We start from the raw sequence: 14,650 nt of genomic DNA on the forward strand, positions 1-14,650 counted from the left end.
TACAGGCTCACTAAGGAAAATACACCCATGACTCATCGATGGATGGGAGGTGCTTCATATCGCAAAATGGTTACTACGACTCTTGGAGAGAAATACATGTTTACTTAGTAATAGATTATACATTTTTGTAAATCATTAGGTTAGTGGTAAGCAGTTTACCTGATAAAATCAACGCACTATGAACAAGCTATCGGACAAACACAACAACAAAAATCATTTTACAGCTATTCAGGTTATGCAAGCATGTGCTTAATTAGTTAAGATGAAAACAGTTTCGGTTGTCAGTTTGACAATTTTCACAGTTCCGTTCCGTGTAGAAATCTCTGAACCATCCCTTAATATGTTAAAATACAAATAAGCAATTGAACTGGAGCGAGATTTACTGTGAGAACTGGATATTAACTAGAAATATTACCAGGAGTCGTTAAGGAGTATGTATTCAGTCTAACATGCCACTTCCCACTCACGTTTTATACATATACACATTTATTTATATATATTTTCCGAATAAACGATTGTGCTTTCTCATGATTCATAATTTGGCAATATACAATTGATGTTGAGGACGACCATGGCAGATTGGTCCACACTAGGTGCATGTTTGCTAAATCACAAGGGCCAGAGTTCATGTTATCAATGCCAACCGTCTGTTGAAGTAATGTTACTCAATAATGTTACTCAATAGCCTGTCTACTATCCAATATTCTGAAACATGAACCTCCCTCTTGCCAAAGTGATGACAATTTCAAGGTTAAGTAAACACTTTGTCCACTTGAGTCAACATGCAGACACTCAGCCTGCCCCTCAGATGCAGCTTCAACTGTGAACTCACTTGTCACACATTACACACTCATGGCTGAAAACTGAATAGGGCTGTGAAATCAAGAGATAGTAAGAGCTGGACACGACCAAAGCAATTACTTTCCCCATAATTTTATTGGTGATACAGAATATTTCATTTTTATGAAAACGTGAAGTTATAGATAACATTGTCAATAAATTTAATGAATATGTGTTTCTTTCGGGTAGGGCGTTGTTTGTGGTCTGGTATTTAATCTTAGACTCTGGCAGAGATCATGTGACTGAGGCCTGTGAAGAAGGACTTCTCCCTTTCGCTCATCAGCTCAAAGTGAAGAGGCTGCCGGCAGAAGTTACACTCCCCTGATGAGTGAGACCTCAGGCCCAGTCCCACCTCCTTCCAAGCCTGCACAAGGCACTCTGCAGAAGGACAGGCAGGTCAAACAGTGTAGCTTAATCAAAACGGGAACACATCAGGTTAAGGGATAGTGTTTAGAGATAATAAAGGATATCAATACCCCGTTAAGGGATAATGTTTATTTTCTCAAACCCAAAACATTCTTTGGAGTTATTTGGCTGTGTACTTACTGACAAAGTAGTGCATCATTTGGGGGGTGTGGTGTGGTGTGGGGGCGATGCGAAGAAGCTCCTCCCCCTTGGCCACCGTGGGATAGTTTATGGCCTGGACGTAGATGCTGTAGCGTGCCATCATGATGTCGCACAGCTCCGTGTTCTTGGCTGCGTCCGCCACCTGCCACAAGAGGGTTCGGGTATGTGAGGACTAAGAGGAAGGCGGGCCCATCAGTGTTTGAGACCGGACAGTCTGGCGGGAAGCCGTTCTTACCCTCACAGGGATGATGTGGCTGGGGCAGTGGACCACGGGCAGCCCCGAGTCCATCAGCATTTGGCGCATCAGCTTGACGTTCCTCTGGTGCTTCCTCCGGAGCACGCGTCCCTCTTCACTCTTCAAGGTCTGGATGGACTCCCTGGCGCCGGCCAGCAGCATGGGCGGCAGGGAGGTGGTGAAGATGAAGCCTGCTGCGTAGGAGCGCACCGTGTCCACCAGGGCCCTGGTGCTGGCGATGTAGCCGCCCACACAACCAAACGCCTTCCCTGCACACACCAGAGGGCAATGGTGGATTAGACCAGAGCTTATCAAACTGGTTCCAGTCAGGCACCCACCCGCTCCTAAGAATCAGATCTTCTTTGTGAAGCAATACACTTTTGTCTGTGTCCCATGCTGCCCCTGTAATCACTTGGCTCCTCTCCTGGTTCACTAGGTTAGAGGATCAGGAGGAGAATCCATTGAGATTCTTACTGTTGAGGTGTGAAGAACCTCCTAAGATCGTTGATCGTTATCAACGGTTCTTACCGAGAGTGCCTGAGATGATGTCCATCTTGTGCATGACACCGTCTCGGTCTCCGATGCCTCCCCCCCGGGCTCCGTAGAGGCCCACAGCATGCACCTCGTCCACAAATGTGATGGCCCCAAACTCGTGGGACACGTCGCACATCTCCTCCAGAGGACACACAGCACCTGCAGGACAGGAGCACAACTGGCTGCAGACCAACCCAAAACACCAAGTGGGGGCAGGAAACAAGAGGTGTACATGGACACGATAAAAGTAGTTATAGTTGTCTAAGACTGAACTCACCATCCATTGAATGTACCGTCTCAAAAGCCACGATCTTGGGGGTGGAAAGGTCAGACTTCTGCAGCAGCTCTCGTAAATGATTGACGTCGTTGTGACGGAAGATAAACTTTTTGGCTCCGCTGTTCCTTATACCCTGAATCATGGAGGCATGGTTTCCTGCATCCGAGTAGATCTCACAACCTGGCAGAAGGGGAAGCATGTACACACGGCTTGTTAGCCTGCAATTGCTTAAAATGGAAAATCCATCAAATGAAAGTATCCAACCGTCGCCTTTTCATCCATCCTACCTGGTAGCATTTTGGCCAGAGTGAATAATGTTGAGTCATTGGCTACGAAACAGGAAGTGAAGAGGAGTGCAGCGTCTTTTCTGTGCAGGTCGGCCAGCTCAAACTCAAGGTCCACGTGGAACTTACTGGTTCCAGAGATGTTGCGCGTGCCTCCTGCTCCTGCCCCATGCTTCTGTAACGTGTCCCTGGAGAGAGATGACATTCACTCCACTGGAAAACCACAAAACCAAGTCTTCCCAATATCAACCTATCATGCACCCTACACTGCATGCTCTCTGTGTGGGTAAAAGGGGATTCACAGGTTCCTGTTCACCTACAACAACCTATAAAACTAAAGTGTTTCAGCGAGTCTAGTTTAGATCCTGCTGATCAGGATCAAAGCTGTGCCTGTACGTACATGATGGACTGGGTGATGCGGGGATGGCGGCTCATGCCCAGGTAGTCGTTGCTGCACCACACAGACACATTTCTCTTCAGGTGGAGAGACTCGGAGTAGTCATCTGCCATGGGGAAGGTTGTGGCACGTCGATTCACAGTCTTAAACACCCGGTAGCTGTGGTCTTTCTTCTTCCCTTCGATCTTTTTCTCAAAGAATTGATCGTACTTAAAGGTGGCAGTAGCTGGATGGAAAATAGAGCAGTGATATTAGTACAGCACTGTGAACGGGACACACAAGACGTATTTTGTCTGCTACCTGATGTGGACAGGGTACTGAGGTTCTTTATACGACAAGGTTCACATTACATGGTTGTATTGCAACTAACCTTTGGGCAAGTTGTCCTTCAGCAAGTGAGAGACCTTGCGTGGCTGCTGCTTTAGAATGTTCTTCAGAACCCCTGGGTCAGACTTGTCTGCTTTGATGAGATTCATTACGGATGGATCAACCACCGACTCAGATTTGTCTGTTTCAAAACAAAAGTATGGTTAACTTGATTCCATTAGCCACGAACTCCAACTTTAGTTGTAGTAGTGAAGTTATTTCAGGGTGTCCTCATTTCAGGCTTGTGTAACCTGTAGCCTATGGTTACCAAACTAAAAGTCCCTTACTTGCGCGGACGGTGTTCATCTCCTGCACATCCTCCTGCAGCTCTATGTGGGCCTCCCTCACCACTCTATTGTTGTTCTTCCCCATCTCAGCAGCCAGAAACGGGCACTTGGAGCCCACAGCCTGGCCAGCAGGGGGCATTGGGTGGCCGGGGGGCGGCTTGGACGCACGATTCAACTCTAACACAGGACATTGGAACATATGGTTATTGTTAAAGGAAACTAATACCGAAAGTATTTGGATTCATTGGCTACAGTGGTCTTAAACAGGTCTACTACTCACCGTCATTGGATGTGTCATTGGACACAGAGGCAGAGGAGGACAGGGCTCTGGCCAGAGGTCTTGAGGCCAGGTCCATCATCACAGGACACCTCTGAGCATAGCCCACTAGAGACGACTTTGCTACCAGCTGCAGGAAGGCCCGGGGCACGATCGTCAGAAAAGGGCATCGACGTATGACAGTGTCCATTTGGGATCCTTTTATTCTGAATGGAGAGAGGGGAGAAATGTCATTTCCCTATCAGTCTGAGTAGGCAGACATGGTGTGGTTGTAAAATCTGATCAGAGGTGTATTTCTGAACAAGGGTCATTTTGACACTAAGCTCTACTTTGGACTGTCATCAAAGGTAGGCGAAATGGTCTATCACAATCAAAAATAGAACACAATTATTCAAGGCTTTAAATTTGAAATGTGATGATACAGTAGGCTCAGTTACAGAAGTACCAACAACAACATAAGTAGCATTCCCCAATAGTTTATTGTTATGTTCCTACTAAATTACCACAAATCTCTGAATAAATAATAAATAATGCAAAAATACTCACAGTGAATATCACCAAATCATTACCACAACATAAGACTAGCCATTACCTGAATGCATCCCACTCCACTTTTACGGAACAGAACAAAAATATCTTGCGAAACATGACTGAAACAGTACTAAGCAATAGTCAAGAGTAATGAGGATTTTAGAGGTTCATAGCCAGCAGGGCGGTTTCTGTCAGCTGCCCTTGACATGAGAAAAATAGGGAGGGTCACTCAAGGGCCTGTGCTTACACTAGAAACATAAATATAACCACAATAGTAGGACCATCTGTTTCTTCAAGTGATTGTTCATTCTAATATAGAACCACTAAGGTATTAGTCACCACGTCTACAACGAATCAGTGATATAACCACTGGGTTATCAAAGCCACTGGTTGAATAATATGTTGTTTCTAGTAACAAACCACATAACCTCCCTGAATCACACGTTCTCTTAAATAACTCACACCAAACGCATCATACTGGTCACTAGCATATACCTAACCAATAGCAACACTATAAATGTTCGTGCTAAATCGAACTGATGTTTATACATGATTAAAAGCGACTGAATAGTTGGGATTTAAGCAGCTCCTGACAGGCTCTCATGGGAATTATACCTAGTACAGTATTGCTAGACCTAGTTAGACTAGCCAAGTTAGCACTAAAGACGAGAGAAATGTGTGCAGGCCGCTGAAAATCAATATGCCAGTTTTAATATTTAACAAAATCAAAGCTTATTAAACGTACACCCACAAGCAGCCAAGGTCATTGGTTTGTTAGCTACAGTACAGTACGTAACGTAGTTTGGTAGGTGCTCATGCCACCGACAGCGTCGAATACTGTGCTGTAGCTAGCTTAGCCACCTTTGAGATCTAACCATATTTGACAAAAGACTTACTTGAATTATTTAAAACAAGTTTTCTTGGATTAGAGTCCGGTGATTCACAGCAGAAATAAACAACTAGCTGTCTCCTTCCAGTTCTTCGAAATGAGCGTCTGTGATGGGAAACTCGCTTTGCATTACAACCATGTTAGTAGGGTTTTACAACACCCTGTTCATGACGTAAGATTTGGTTTCACATGCATGTGACTGCACGTTTGCTATTTCTGGCGTTGCCCGCTTGCTTTTCGGGTCATCGCAAATGACGTTAGTTAGACTATGCACTATGGCCAATAACAATGTCAATGCATATTGTTTTGTTATAAAGTGCTTTAATTCCTAGTAGTATGTAATCAATTCATGAGATAAGTATTAAGTAATAAAATCAGTTAATCAAAAACGAAAGTGACTTCCTGTATCCATTCTACTATCACATTACACCAAAAGAGGGCAGTATTTGGTCATATCCATCCTCCATAGCGCAGCTTGTTTGGCAGGTAGACTTGGGGGAGAAAACCAGGTGCTATGGATGCCAATGACTGGATTTCAGCTTTGACCTTATTCTGCTGCATTAACTCCATCTATAACAAGAACAAACATGCAAACTTAGCAGATAAGCAAAACAGTAGTAAAGTGATAAGATCATGTAGTCAAACATCTATTTCGAAATGAAGCAAGTATCTCTGTACTGTAAACTATACCAAAGTCCAGGGGTTAAGCACCTACTCACACACATTCCTTGGTGGTGTGTCACACCTAAAACATCTCTAAATAGTAGTAAAACACACTTAGCGCCTGCCCAAATAAAATAAAAGGATTGCCAAATACACAATTCCTGCAGTGAAGGGACCTTGGTAGGCATGTTTACCCATATTATCAGAAGGCAAGGTGACCATAAGGTACAGTATTTTAACAAATTATTTTAAATAAAAATCCTTCGACTAATCTTTCTTTCATCTCTCACCTCTCTCTGCCAGGCTGGTTGGCAGGTGAGGTAAGGCCGTTTGAGCAGGCTGCTCAGTTTGTTCTCATCTCTGTGGGTGAGGGGAATCAGCGCATCCTCGGGCACCCTCAATCTGAGGTGAATTAGACAAAAATGAAGAAATGAAATATGACTTTACTGTAGGTTTGAGGTAGTAAAAGTGACAGGAGTGAGTAGACATGATGGATCCAGACCACCAACAACAAAAACGTCAAAGGAAACTGCTTTACCATGTCTTACCACAATATGATTTCACGATGCTTTGATTGTACATACATACAGAGGAGGCCTAGGAAGAAGTTTATGGACTAGAATTAAACTTTACTTATTTAAAAAAAAAAACGTTTTAAGGCTAAGATTGCCCTATATACTTAAAACTCAATATACCCTCAAAAACAGCTCTTTGGAAGAAAAAAAAAGTGAAGGCAACAGCAACAGAAACCAAAACAAACAATCTAAAATCCCCAGAATATAATCCCAATTAGAGGAGGGAAGAGGAAATAGGAAGTAGCGCGTGGTATGTCCAAACCTCTGGAGGTCAGAGGGGAGGAGGCCTAGCCACATCACGCTGGGGACGGTCAGACTGTGGGCCTCAAACGACATGGCCTGTGGAAAGATACACACACGCACAAATACATGCACAGCAGAAGCACAAAGACATACACTAACGCAGACTGGAAACAAAAAAAATGAACCGTACTTATTCCATGTTCTGTTCAAGAAAAACACGACCACACCACCAACCAATAAGGGTTAATATGATCAAACGTTTCCACTTCATACAATGTCACTTCAAATAACACTGTTGATGTTCCATTTCTCCAACTACAAAGGTAGAGTAAACATACTATCATCCCCTGAGACGTTGCCCAGGCCACATCGGATAATGTACAGAAGTCAAGACTCACCACTGATCCGTACTTGTAGATGCACATGATCTCAATGCCTGGGGAAATCAGAGGAGACAGACACACACTGCAATAACAATCACCATACCAGAGCAATTATCTTGAGCAGTGTAACAGCCGGAGAACAAAGCAAAGCATTACACATGCGTCTTGCCATGCGATGAGAGGGGAGAGGGACAGTACTATCCCACCGGGGCAAGATCACGCTAACAACCCCCAGCCTGAACACCGTGACACATTAGTCAGGGCTCAATCAGCTTACCAAGACACGCAACCCCCTGCATGTGTGTGTGTGTGTGTGAGGTAGAACTGTATGTATGATCCATTGTGAGGGATTAGGCAGAGGGAAGGGGAGCAGTAAGGGACAGAACATGTTGTCTCTATTAGAAAGATGTTTTTACCATGAGGGTCTGCATCCACCAAAGCAAAGATGGGGATGTGCAGGGTATCCCAAAGCTTTCTCACCATCAGCCTGCTGTTCACATCTGGCACTCCTTTGCCCTGACGAGCCATAAACACACACATGCCGTTTGGAGAAGAGATCAGATCAATTAAGTCAATGTACGAGCTGTATATAAGTTAGTGTATGTTGGCCTTTATGTTAGATGTTGGCCACACTGTGATCATGATGCAGGGAAACAGCTTAGAGCAAAGCTCATCATCTAGCAGTCTCTGGAAGGTTGCGTCCTTCTCCACGATCAACACAAACTTTGCTGATGACACAATGTCTGGAGTACCAAGGATTAAGGCAAACACAAACATGACCCCATGTCCATGTCCCCACAAGAAGTCCACGCAAACAAACGTCAACGTGAAGAAAAGAAGAACATTCGATAGAGGGATCTGGCGTATGGAACAGTCCAGGCCTCGTCAAGTATTCATGCTGAGCACAAAATCCAGCGGCAATTGTAATTGGCAAACCACAATGACAAAGTGTAGAATTTGTTTTTTTGCATATTAAGCAAGCTAAACATTTTCATACTGCAAAATGCATATATTTATACTGTACAAATACAGTAATGCACAAAATCTTATGGGGAAAGTTCTGGGAAGTACAAGTTCCAGGGACTTGCATTGGATACGCAGTTTGTGAAAGAGTTGACACAGGCTTTCTCGAAAGAAAGTCTCAATATACACTATATAAATTCCATGTCATCATGCTCTGACAAAAAAGTTAGGATACTCCTTATTCCGCCTACATTGGATGAGACTGGAACAGCCTGAGAAAGAAATATGAACAGTGAGTAATGGAGCTGGCCACTTAGTAAACAAGGGATTTGTGTGTAGACAGAAGAGAACCATTTGAGGTTGTTTTTCTTCTTTAATAATTATAGGGAAACCAAATAATTTGTATGTGGGTTGAGCCTAAAGATTGAGGCCTGAGAAGAAACAATATAATAGGATTGACTAACCTTGTGCCTCCATCCTGACAATGAGGCAGAGGGTTTATGTAATGCTTGTACAATAGGTGTTTTTTTTTTTTTTTTTTTACAGACACTACAAGAATGAAATGAATAGAAAGAAAGATCTCTAACAATCCAAACACGCATCAGGCCATGTCCCAGTGTAGTGCATATCGATCAGAACACTGCTGTGGTTCATACAGTGGAACTGGAGTGGCAGTCCACCCTGGTGCCGTCCTCCTCCAGGTAACACAGGGCGCCTGAGATGAGTCCCTTGGACGTAGCCAGCTGGAGACAGTTCAAACACACACATATACACACAAGCACAGACATACTGCATGCAAACCTTTGACATTTATGTTATGAATCAAACTTAATTTCTTCGCTGTTTGATCATAAGTAAAACTCCTTGCCACAGGTGCTTCCTAGAACATGAGAAAAGCAAAATATGGACCTAGCTAACAGTTTTCACCTGTTAAAACTGAGATAACCATAACATAGGCATGTATCAAAGACATGGTTGAAGTGTTCTGTCCCCTTGCATGTACTGGAAGTCATATTCTCTCTTACTCACATATACATACCACATGCAGTTTCCTGCGTGGAATCCTAAGCATACAGGAAAGGTCATCCACAATGGAATCTACGATTCTCTGTGAACCAAACAGCTGTGTGTCATTGTAATAGATGTCCCTGTGGAGAAAGAAAACAACTTTACTGTTGCCATGCAGTTTGCTGGTGGAGCTCAAAGTCCTGGGGGATTATACTGTACATTTGTAATCATGTGCAGCTTTCTGCAAATTAGAAAGCAGCTGTATATTTGAGTGTGGGTTTGATCTATGACATGTGAAGAGTCACAAATAAAATACCTTTTAGTAGCGTATGAGTTGCTCTGTACAAGTTTGTAGATGGTTGACAGAACTTTGAGTATGTGTGCTGCAAACAGTAACAGAAAACAACTTACAAACACAATGTGTGAAACAATTTGATTGCTGCCAAATTGTTATGATTTTTGTTATATACAGAGGGTTTATCAAATCCCAGGCACATGTTTAAGTTATGATAGCTTATGATAGCTGTGTAAGAATGAAAGTGAGACTTATTTAATTGCTTTCAGTTGATTAATTTGAAATGTCTGCGAATGGAAACAATGTGGGTTATTCTGAGCACAGGAAAAGGGGAAGGCGGTTACAAGAAGGGGAAACACATGAACAGAGGTGTATGTCTTTCTTCTCACCAAATTTAGTGACAGACGAGGAACAGTCGCTCCGAACTGTGGTGACAGACTTTCTCCAGCTCATTTGAAGCCCAATGGCGCTGTCAAAACTCAAGAAATGATGGAAAACTCATCAATGCATTCCTCTCAGATATTCAACTTTCATTCTTATACCTTTGATCAGTTTAGCAGCTCACCACCTGGGTAATTCCTCCCCAACATTCTAAAGAGCCTGAAGGCTACCTATAAGAGTAACCTCACAGAACCTCCCCTGAACCTCAGAGAGTAGTTTACTCCAAGAAACCCTTGGCTCCATATCTGTGGGATTCTCACATTTGAAAGGGCTGGGCCAGAATGTGCTTTAAGCTGTAAGAAGGTTTGATGTAAACTCAACCAGACAGTCTTCTTTGTTCTGAGCATGAGGTCTCCACAGCCTGTGCACATTAAAGACCTCCACAAACGGCCAGATTGGTGTGTGGTTGAGTGTACGCGTGTGTGTGCTTGCATTTCAGTGTGTGTGTGTGTGAGGTGGGAGATTGTTTTAGTCTTTTATCCAAGTGATACCTACCCAGGACTTGAAAATTATTTTTCTTGAGTTATTTTAATTTTAAGAGTTACATACCATGACTGTAAAGCATTGTATTCCTCATAATTCACATGATTGTATTATTGTACGTTTTAATCCAGTCTTTTAAATACACATACATACACACCCACACACACAATGGTTTATCCTAAATGTTACACACCATAAATGAAATGACATAGCATCAAGGCCTAGGCTATACATGTTTATCTTGTTAAGGTTAAACAGAGTGACTAAGACAAGTATTCAACCACCCACACAGTCTGGTTGAAGAGCTTTGACCTACTATAGCAGGCCTAGTGCACGATTGTTTGCCTACCTAACATTGGCCCAACTCGATCTGTTTGGAAGGACAAAAGCTGGTGCATGACCTGTGGACAGTTGCTTCACTATTCCAACAATCACCTTTTCAATGCGTGTTAAAACGTCCTGGCTGGAAATATAAATTGGTAAATATATCGACTAGTCCTCTACCTTATCTCCCCCCCCCCCCATTTAACTGAACAAACATTACAATAGCAGGTAGCCTACAATTAGTCCATGGTAGGTAGGCTACTTAAGGCCTACAACCTAGCAATGCTAGGCTAGCCAGCAAGATTACACATGATGAAAGCCAAACCTGCTAACTTCTTCCTCCTCATGTTGAGTATCCATACTATTTAAATGTTCCAGCAACTCTACACGAAGTTTACCAACCGCAACAAACTTTTGTTCAAATATGTTTGATTCCATAGTTGATTCTTGATATTGATGGGTGTGCTGCTCCTTGTGCTAATGACGTGCTTGAGCGCGAAAATCAATGTGCAGAAAGTTGTGTGGTCTCGAGGATGTTATTGACCCTACGATTTAGCTTGACGCAATCTGACATTTGCACCTTCTGCGCCTTCCTGTTTGTGCAGTTTTATATCAAGTCCAATGATACGAGAGAGATTGAGTACGCCCCTGTGTGTCTATAATAGTATCAATATGCGGACATAAACGCCGTTGTGATCATTTTACTTGTACAGTAGCATGATCATTTATGTTATTTGTTTAGATGCTGTAGTGTAAGGTTATGTTTGTGAGGTTTCGATAGCCACCGTTCACCCCCCCCCCCATTCTAAACAACTTGGAGTTGATGAAAGTGATCGTACTGATTGAGACATTGTCTCACAAATTGGGAATTGAGTGCGATTGTCAAAAATCCTAACTGGTTCTCATTAGTGTCGTGTGTTTTAGGAAATGGTCGTTGTCCTGTTCCATACTGTGCCTTTACCCTGCAGCTGCAGCCTGTGTTTCCTTCACCCCAAGACCCTTCAAATTGTGTCAATATGCCTGTGACCCCAGAGCATAACCACCTGAGCTTCAAATTCCATTCCACCCCACAACAAAAAAGGAATGAGTTTTTCTTTCTTTTTATATATTTCTTTTCTTCTTTCTTTCTTTCTTTTTGTCTTTCTTTCTGTATTTCTTTTTTCTTTCTTTCTCTGTAAACATCTGAAGTTAAAATAAGTTGATGTGAGCCTCAGGCTATCACTTTAATCTGGCAATCATGTCACTGTGTTGATAATGAACAGAAAACATTCTAGATGCTAGAACTATTAGGTCATCTGAAATCTCCACGTTAAAGAATTGCTTGCAGTCAGAGTACCCTTTGTTGAGGCACTGTGGTCTTCTGCAGAGTGCTGATGGCTAAGTCTGAGTGTGTGGGAGCCAGGATCTGAAGGGAAGAGGTCTCAGCCCTTGACCTGACCCTAAATATTTCCTAATGTGGTACTTTAGCAGTGGTCTCCCTTTCTCCTGAGTGGCTGTGACAAGCTGCTTCCGCAGTAATGGCTCTTACTCGCTAAGTAATTGCTATCTCTCAGTGACGAGCAACTATTCCTCACCCTCCCTGAAAAACTCATAATCTGTTAAAGGCCACAAGATGTGGGGGTCCTCTTTTTTCTGCTTCAGAAAGTCTTGAGTCCCCTGCCGCTTCCTTGGCCTGGGAGAGATTTGTGTCGAGTGCGAGGCCCTAACCTAAGGAGACAGAGTGCAGCGAGTCATGTGCTTGTCTCAGGATGAGTGTTTGTACTGGGTGAAGGGGAAGCAAGGGGGAGAGGGTAGAGGGGGGTTGTAGGGTCAGAGGAAAGAGAAGGGGGGACCACTGCAGGTGAGGGGGATTAGCTGCAGCTTGAGGCCCAAAGAAACCAAATACAGATCTGTCAACCTAATCCTCACAAATAGAAAACAGAACGGCCCCAATCCCTCAACCCAGCACTCCCCATCCTTCTCCCTCTCATGTGCTCCCCCCAACCTCATATCCATGGCCCTGTTACCCTGGTTCTCATCAAGCTGTGTTGCCTCTTCACTAATGGCTCCTCAGACCAGCATCTCTAAAGAGGAGGTGACTGATCGCCAAGGGCTTTGATTGACAGTTAAGTAGAGCTTTACAGAGTGATGAGGACAAGACCTGAAGGGGTTAGGCCTCTCGCCACATAAGACAAAGATCTAAATGGGGCCTCTGTAGAGTTGGAGGGGCCATTATTAACCCCTCCCACCCCAGTATGGCCAGTGGTGAGTGTTATGTGGAGTGGGAGAGCAGCATATCATCAGGCCAGTACTCTCAGCTGATGACACAAGTGACAAAGTAAGTGGGTGATAACATTCTGCTGTGGATAAGTCTTACCACGCCACACATTATGGGAGGCCTAAATAAACCCTATCTCTGTCTGTCAACATCCCTAAACAGGGTCTGCAGAGCTGCTGAGTGCTATGAATCAGAGCCAGACAGCTGGGGTGTTCTTAAGTAGCTTGTTTCTGTGCAGATAGACAGGCAGACAGAAAGACAGGGTGAGAAAGATACATGATATACAGAAAATAAGGTACTGAAAGACAGAAGAAAGAAATACAGCTGCAGGATGCCAAATTCTATCATGATCACCTGATCAAGTTATGACTTATTCATAACTTGTCTGAGTCTTCCATGTGTTGTGGAAATGCGAAGCACAGATTTATAAATCCACAGAGGGAATGGAAAACACAAAGGGCAGAAGTTTAAAGCTGTTTAATGCATCTTTTTTCTTGCTCCTTTTCCGTCTGTCTCACAGCTGTGTCTCATATGTTCCTGAGGCCCCTGAAAGTGTCAGAGACCAGAAGGGGAACATTTGCAATCGCTCAGCCCCACCTGGTCGGGCTGTTTTAACAGGCCGGTACATCGTGCAGTGCACAGAGTGGGGCTGTGCCGAAAATGTAGACAAGGGTGGATCAGGCAGGCAGACGGGGGGAGACAAAAATGTGCCCCCTCCCTCTCCTCTCCCTGCACCCCAACCCCGCACTGCTTCATTTTAGGGTCAGTTTACCCTGAAAGAACATTTTACTGTACCCTCTGCAGGGTTGCTGGACTCGACCCCACCCCCACACCCGCTGCCTTCAAAGGAGCACCGCCCGCCGCTATCCAAGACAACATGCGAAATAAATATTAATCCGACCTCTGACCCCTCCTCTGAGCTGTTAAAGAGAGAGGGAGAGGGACAGATGGAGAGCGCACCAACTCTCACCACTTCACCCTCCACCAAAAAAGCGAGATGAAAAGGAGATCTTGAGAGAAGACAAAGGGTGTGAGTCTTTGTGTGTGTGTGTGTGTGTGTGAGAGAGAGAGAGAGAGAGACAGAGACAGATTCAGGGGTGTTTAAACGGCTGCTGTGTGGTCTGAGTGGCGGATATCATGCTCCAACCTGCAGAAGAGCCAAGGGGTGTGATGTGTGTGTTTGGGCAGGCAGGCAAATATCAGAGTGGGAGGTATGTGTGTGTGTAAGTATGTTGGTGTGCGTATGTTAAGTTGACATATTTCAGGTAATAAGATAATTCAGATAATCTTGAATGACAAAAAGCAGTAATGGTGAGTTTTTTAAGATGCATAAACACCAAATACACTATGGAAGTAGGACTTCCTACTGTAATTGGGTAAGAGAGGGGGGTGAAAGGACATCTAATAGGGTAGATTAAAGCACTGCATGTAACAGCATCTCTTCAATGTCATCTTCATTTTGTCTGTTCTCGTGATAGTAGGTTATCACGTCGTCTTCCATCTCTGTACGGAATAGGTTTGTTGCCTTGGC

General features: G+C 43.8%; 2 protein-coding genes across 4 annotated transcripts; both read right to left on the reverse strand.

The window, feature by feature from the left end:
- Nucleotides 1-917: 917 nt before the first annotated feature.
- On the reverse strand, nucleotides 918-5,646 carry LOC134018891 (5-aminolevulinate synthase, non-specific, mitochondrial-like). Of its 2 annotated transcripts, none has more exons than XM_062459222.1 (11): nucleotides 5,492-5,646; nucleotides 4,068-4,270; nucleotides 3,788-3,964; nucleotides 3,505-3,642; nucleotides 3,138-3,360; nucleotides 2,741-2,925; nucleotides 2,454-2,633; nucleotides 2,171-2,335; nucleotides 1,643-1,911; nucleotides 1,387-1,549; nucleotides 918-1,218 (listed from the first exon to the last, which is right to left on the reverse strand). In XM_062459222.1, exons 2-11 carry the CDS (start codon nucleotides 4,252-4,254, stop codon nucleotides 1,058-1,060), a joined length of 1,848 nt encoding a protein of 615 aa, XP_062315206.1. In that variant the 5' UTR covers nucleotides 4,255-4,270; nucleotides 5,492-5,646; the 3' UTR covers nucleotides 918-1,057. The 2 variants fall into 2 exon arrangements, with proteins under 2 accessions (XP_062315206.1, XP_062315207.1); XM_062459223.1 differs by lacking the exon at nucleotides 5,492-5,646 and adding an exon at nucleotides 4,657-4,727.
- spo11 (SPO11 initiator of meiotic double stranded breaks) lies at nucleotides 5,492-11,430 on the reverse strand. 2 transcript variants are annotated; one of them, XM_062459224.1, is made up of 13 exons: nucleotides 11,188-11,430; nucleotides 10,888-11,001; nucleotides 10,004-10,092; nucleotides 9,636-9,702; nucleotides 9,351-9,459; nucleotides 8,968-9,054; nucleotides 8,547-8,583; nucleotides 7,982-8,091; nucleotides 7,765-7,864; nucleotides 7,364-7,401; nucleotides 6,985-7,061; nucleotides 6,438-6,549; nucleotides 5,492-6,054 (listed from the first exon to the last, which is right to left on the reverse strand). In XM_062459224.1, exons 1-13 carry the CDS (start codon nucleotides 11,298-11,300, stop codon nucleotides 5,935-5,937), a joined length of 1,173 nt encoding a protein of 390 aa, XP_062315208.1. In that variant the 5' UTR covers nucleotides 11,301-11,430; the 3' UTR covers nucleotides 5,492-5,934. The 2 variants fall into 2 exon arrangements, with proteins under 2 accessions (XP_062315208.1, XP_062315209.1); XM_062459225.1 differs by lacking the exon at nucleotides 10,888-11,001.
- Nucleotides 11,431-14,650: the final 3,220 nt, after the last annotated feature.

The sequence above is a fragment of the Osmerus eperlanus genome, chromosome 4 (assembly GCF_963692335.1).
Source record: "Osmerus eperlanus chromosome 4, fOsmEpe2.1, whole genome shotgun sequence".
Lineage (NCBI taxonomy): Eukaryota > Metazoa > Chordata > Actinopteri > Osmeriformes > Osmeridae > Osmerus > Osmerus eperlanus.

Bases quoted from the DNA above. Each gene is read 5' to 3' on its own strand.
- LOC134018891 (XM_062459223.1), bottom strand. From the start codon at position 4,712: ATGTTTCGCAAGATATTTTTGTTCTGTTCCGTAAAAGTGGAGTGGGAT. The intron at 1,912-2,170 runs GTAAGAACCGTT...TGGTGTGTGCAG, and splicing joins CATCATCTCAGGCACTCTCG to GGAAGGCGTTTGGTTGTGTG. The intron at 1,550-1,642 runs GTAAGAACGGCT...CTCTTGTGGCAG, and splicing joins GCCACATCATCCCTGTGAGG to GTGGCGGACGCAGCCAAGAA.
- spo11 (XM_062459224.1), bottom strand. From the start codon at position 11,300: ATGGAATCAAACATATTTGAACAAAAGTTTGTTGCGGTTGGTAAACTT. The intron at 9,703-10,003 runs GTGAGAAGAAAG...TACTGTTTGCAG, and splicing joins CTCGTCTGTCACTAAATTTG to CACACATACTCAAAGTTCTG. The intron at 7,865-7,981 runs GTGTGGCCAACA...ATGGCTCGTCAG, and splicing joins TTCCCTGCATCATGATCACA to GGCAAAGGAGTGCCAGATGT.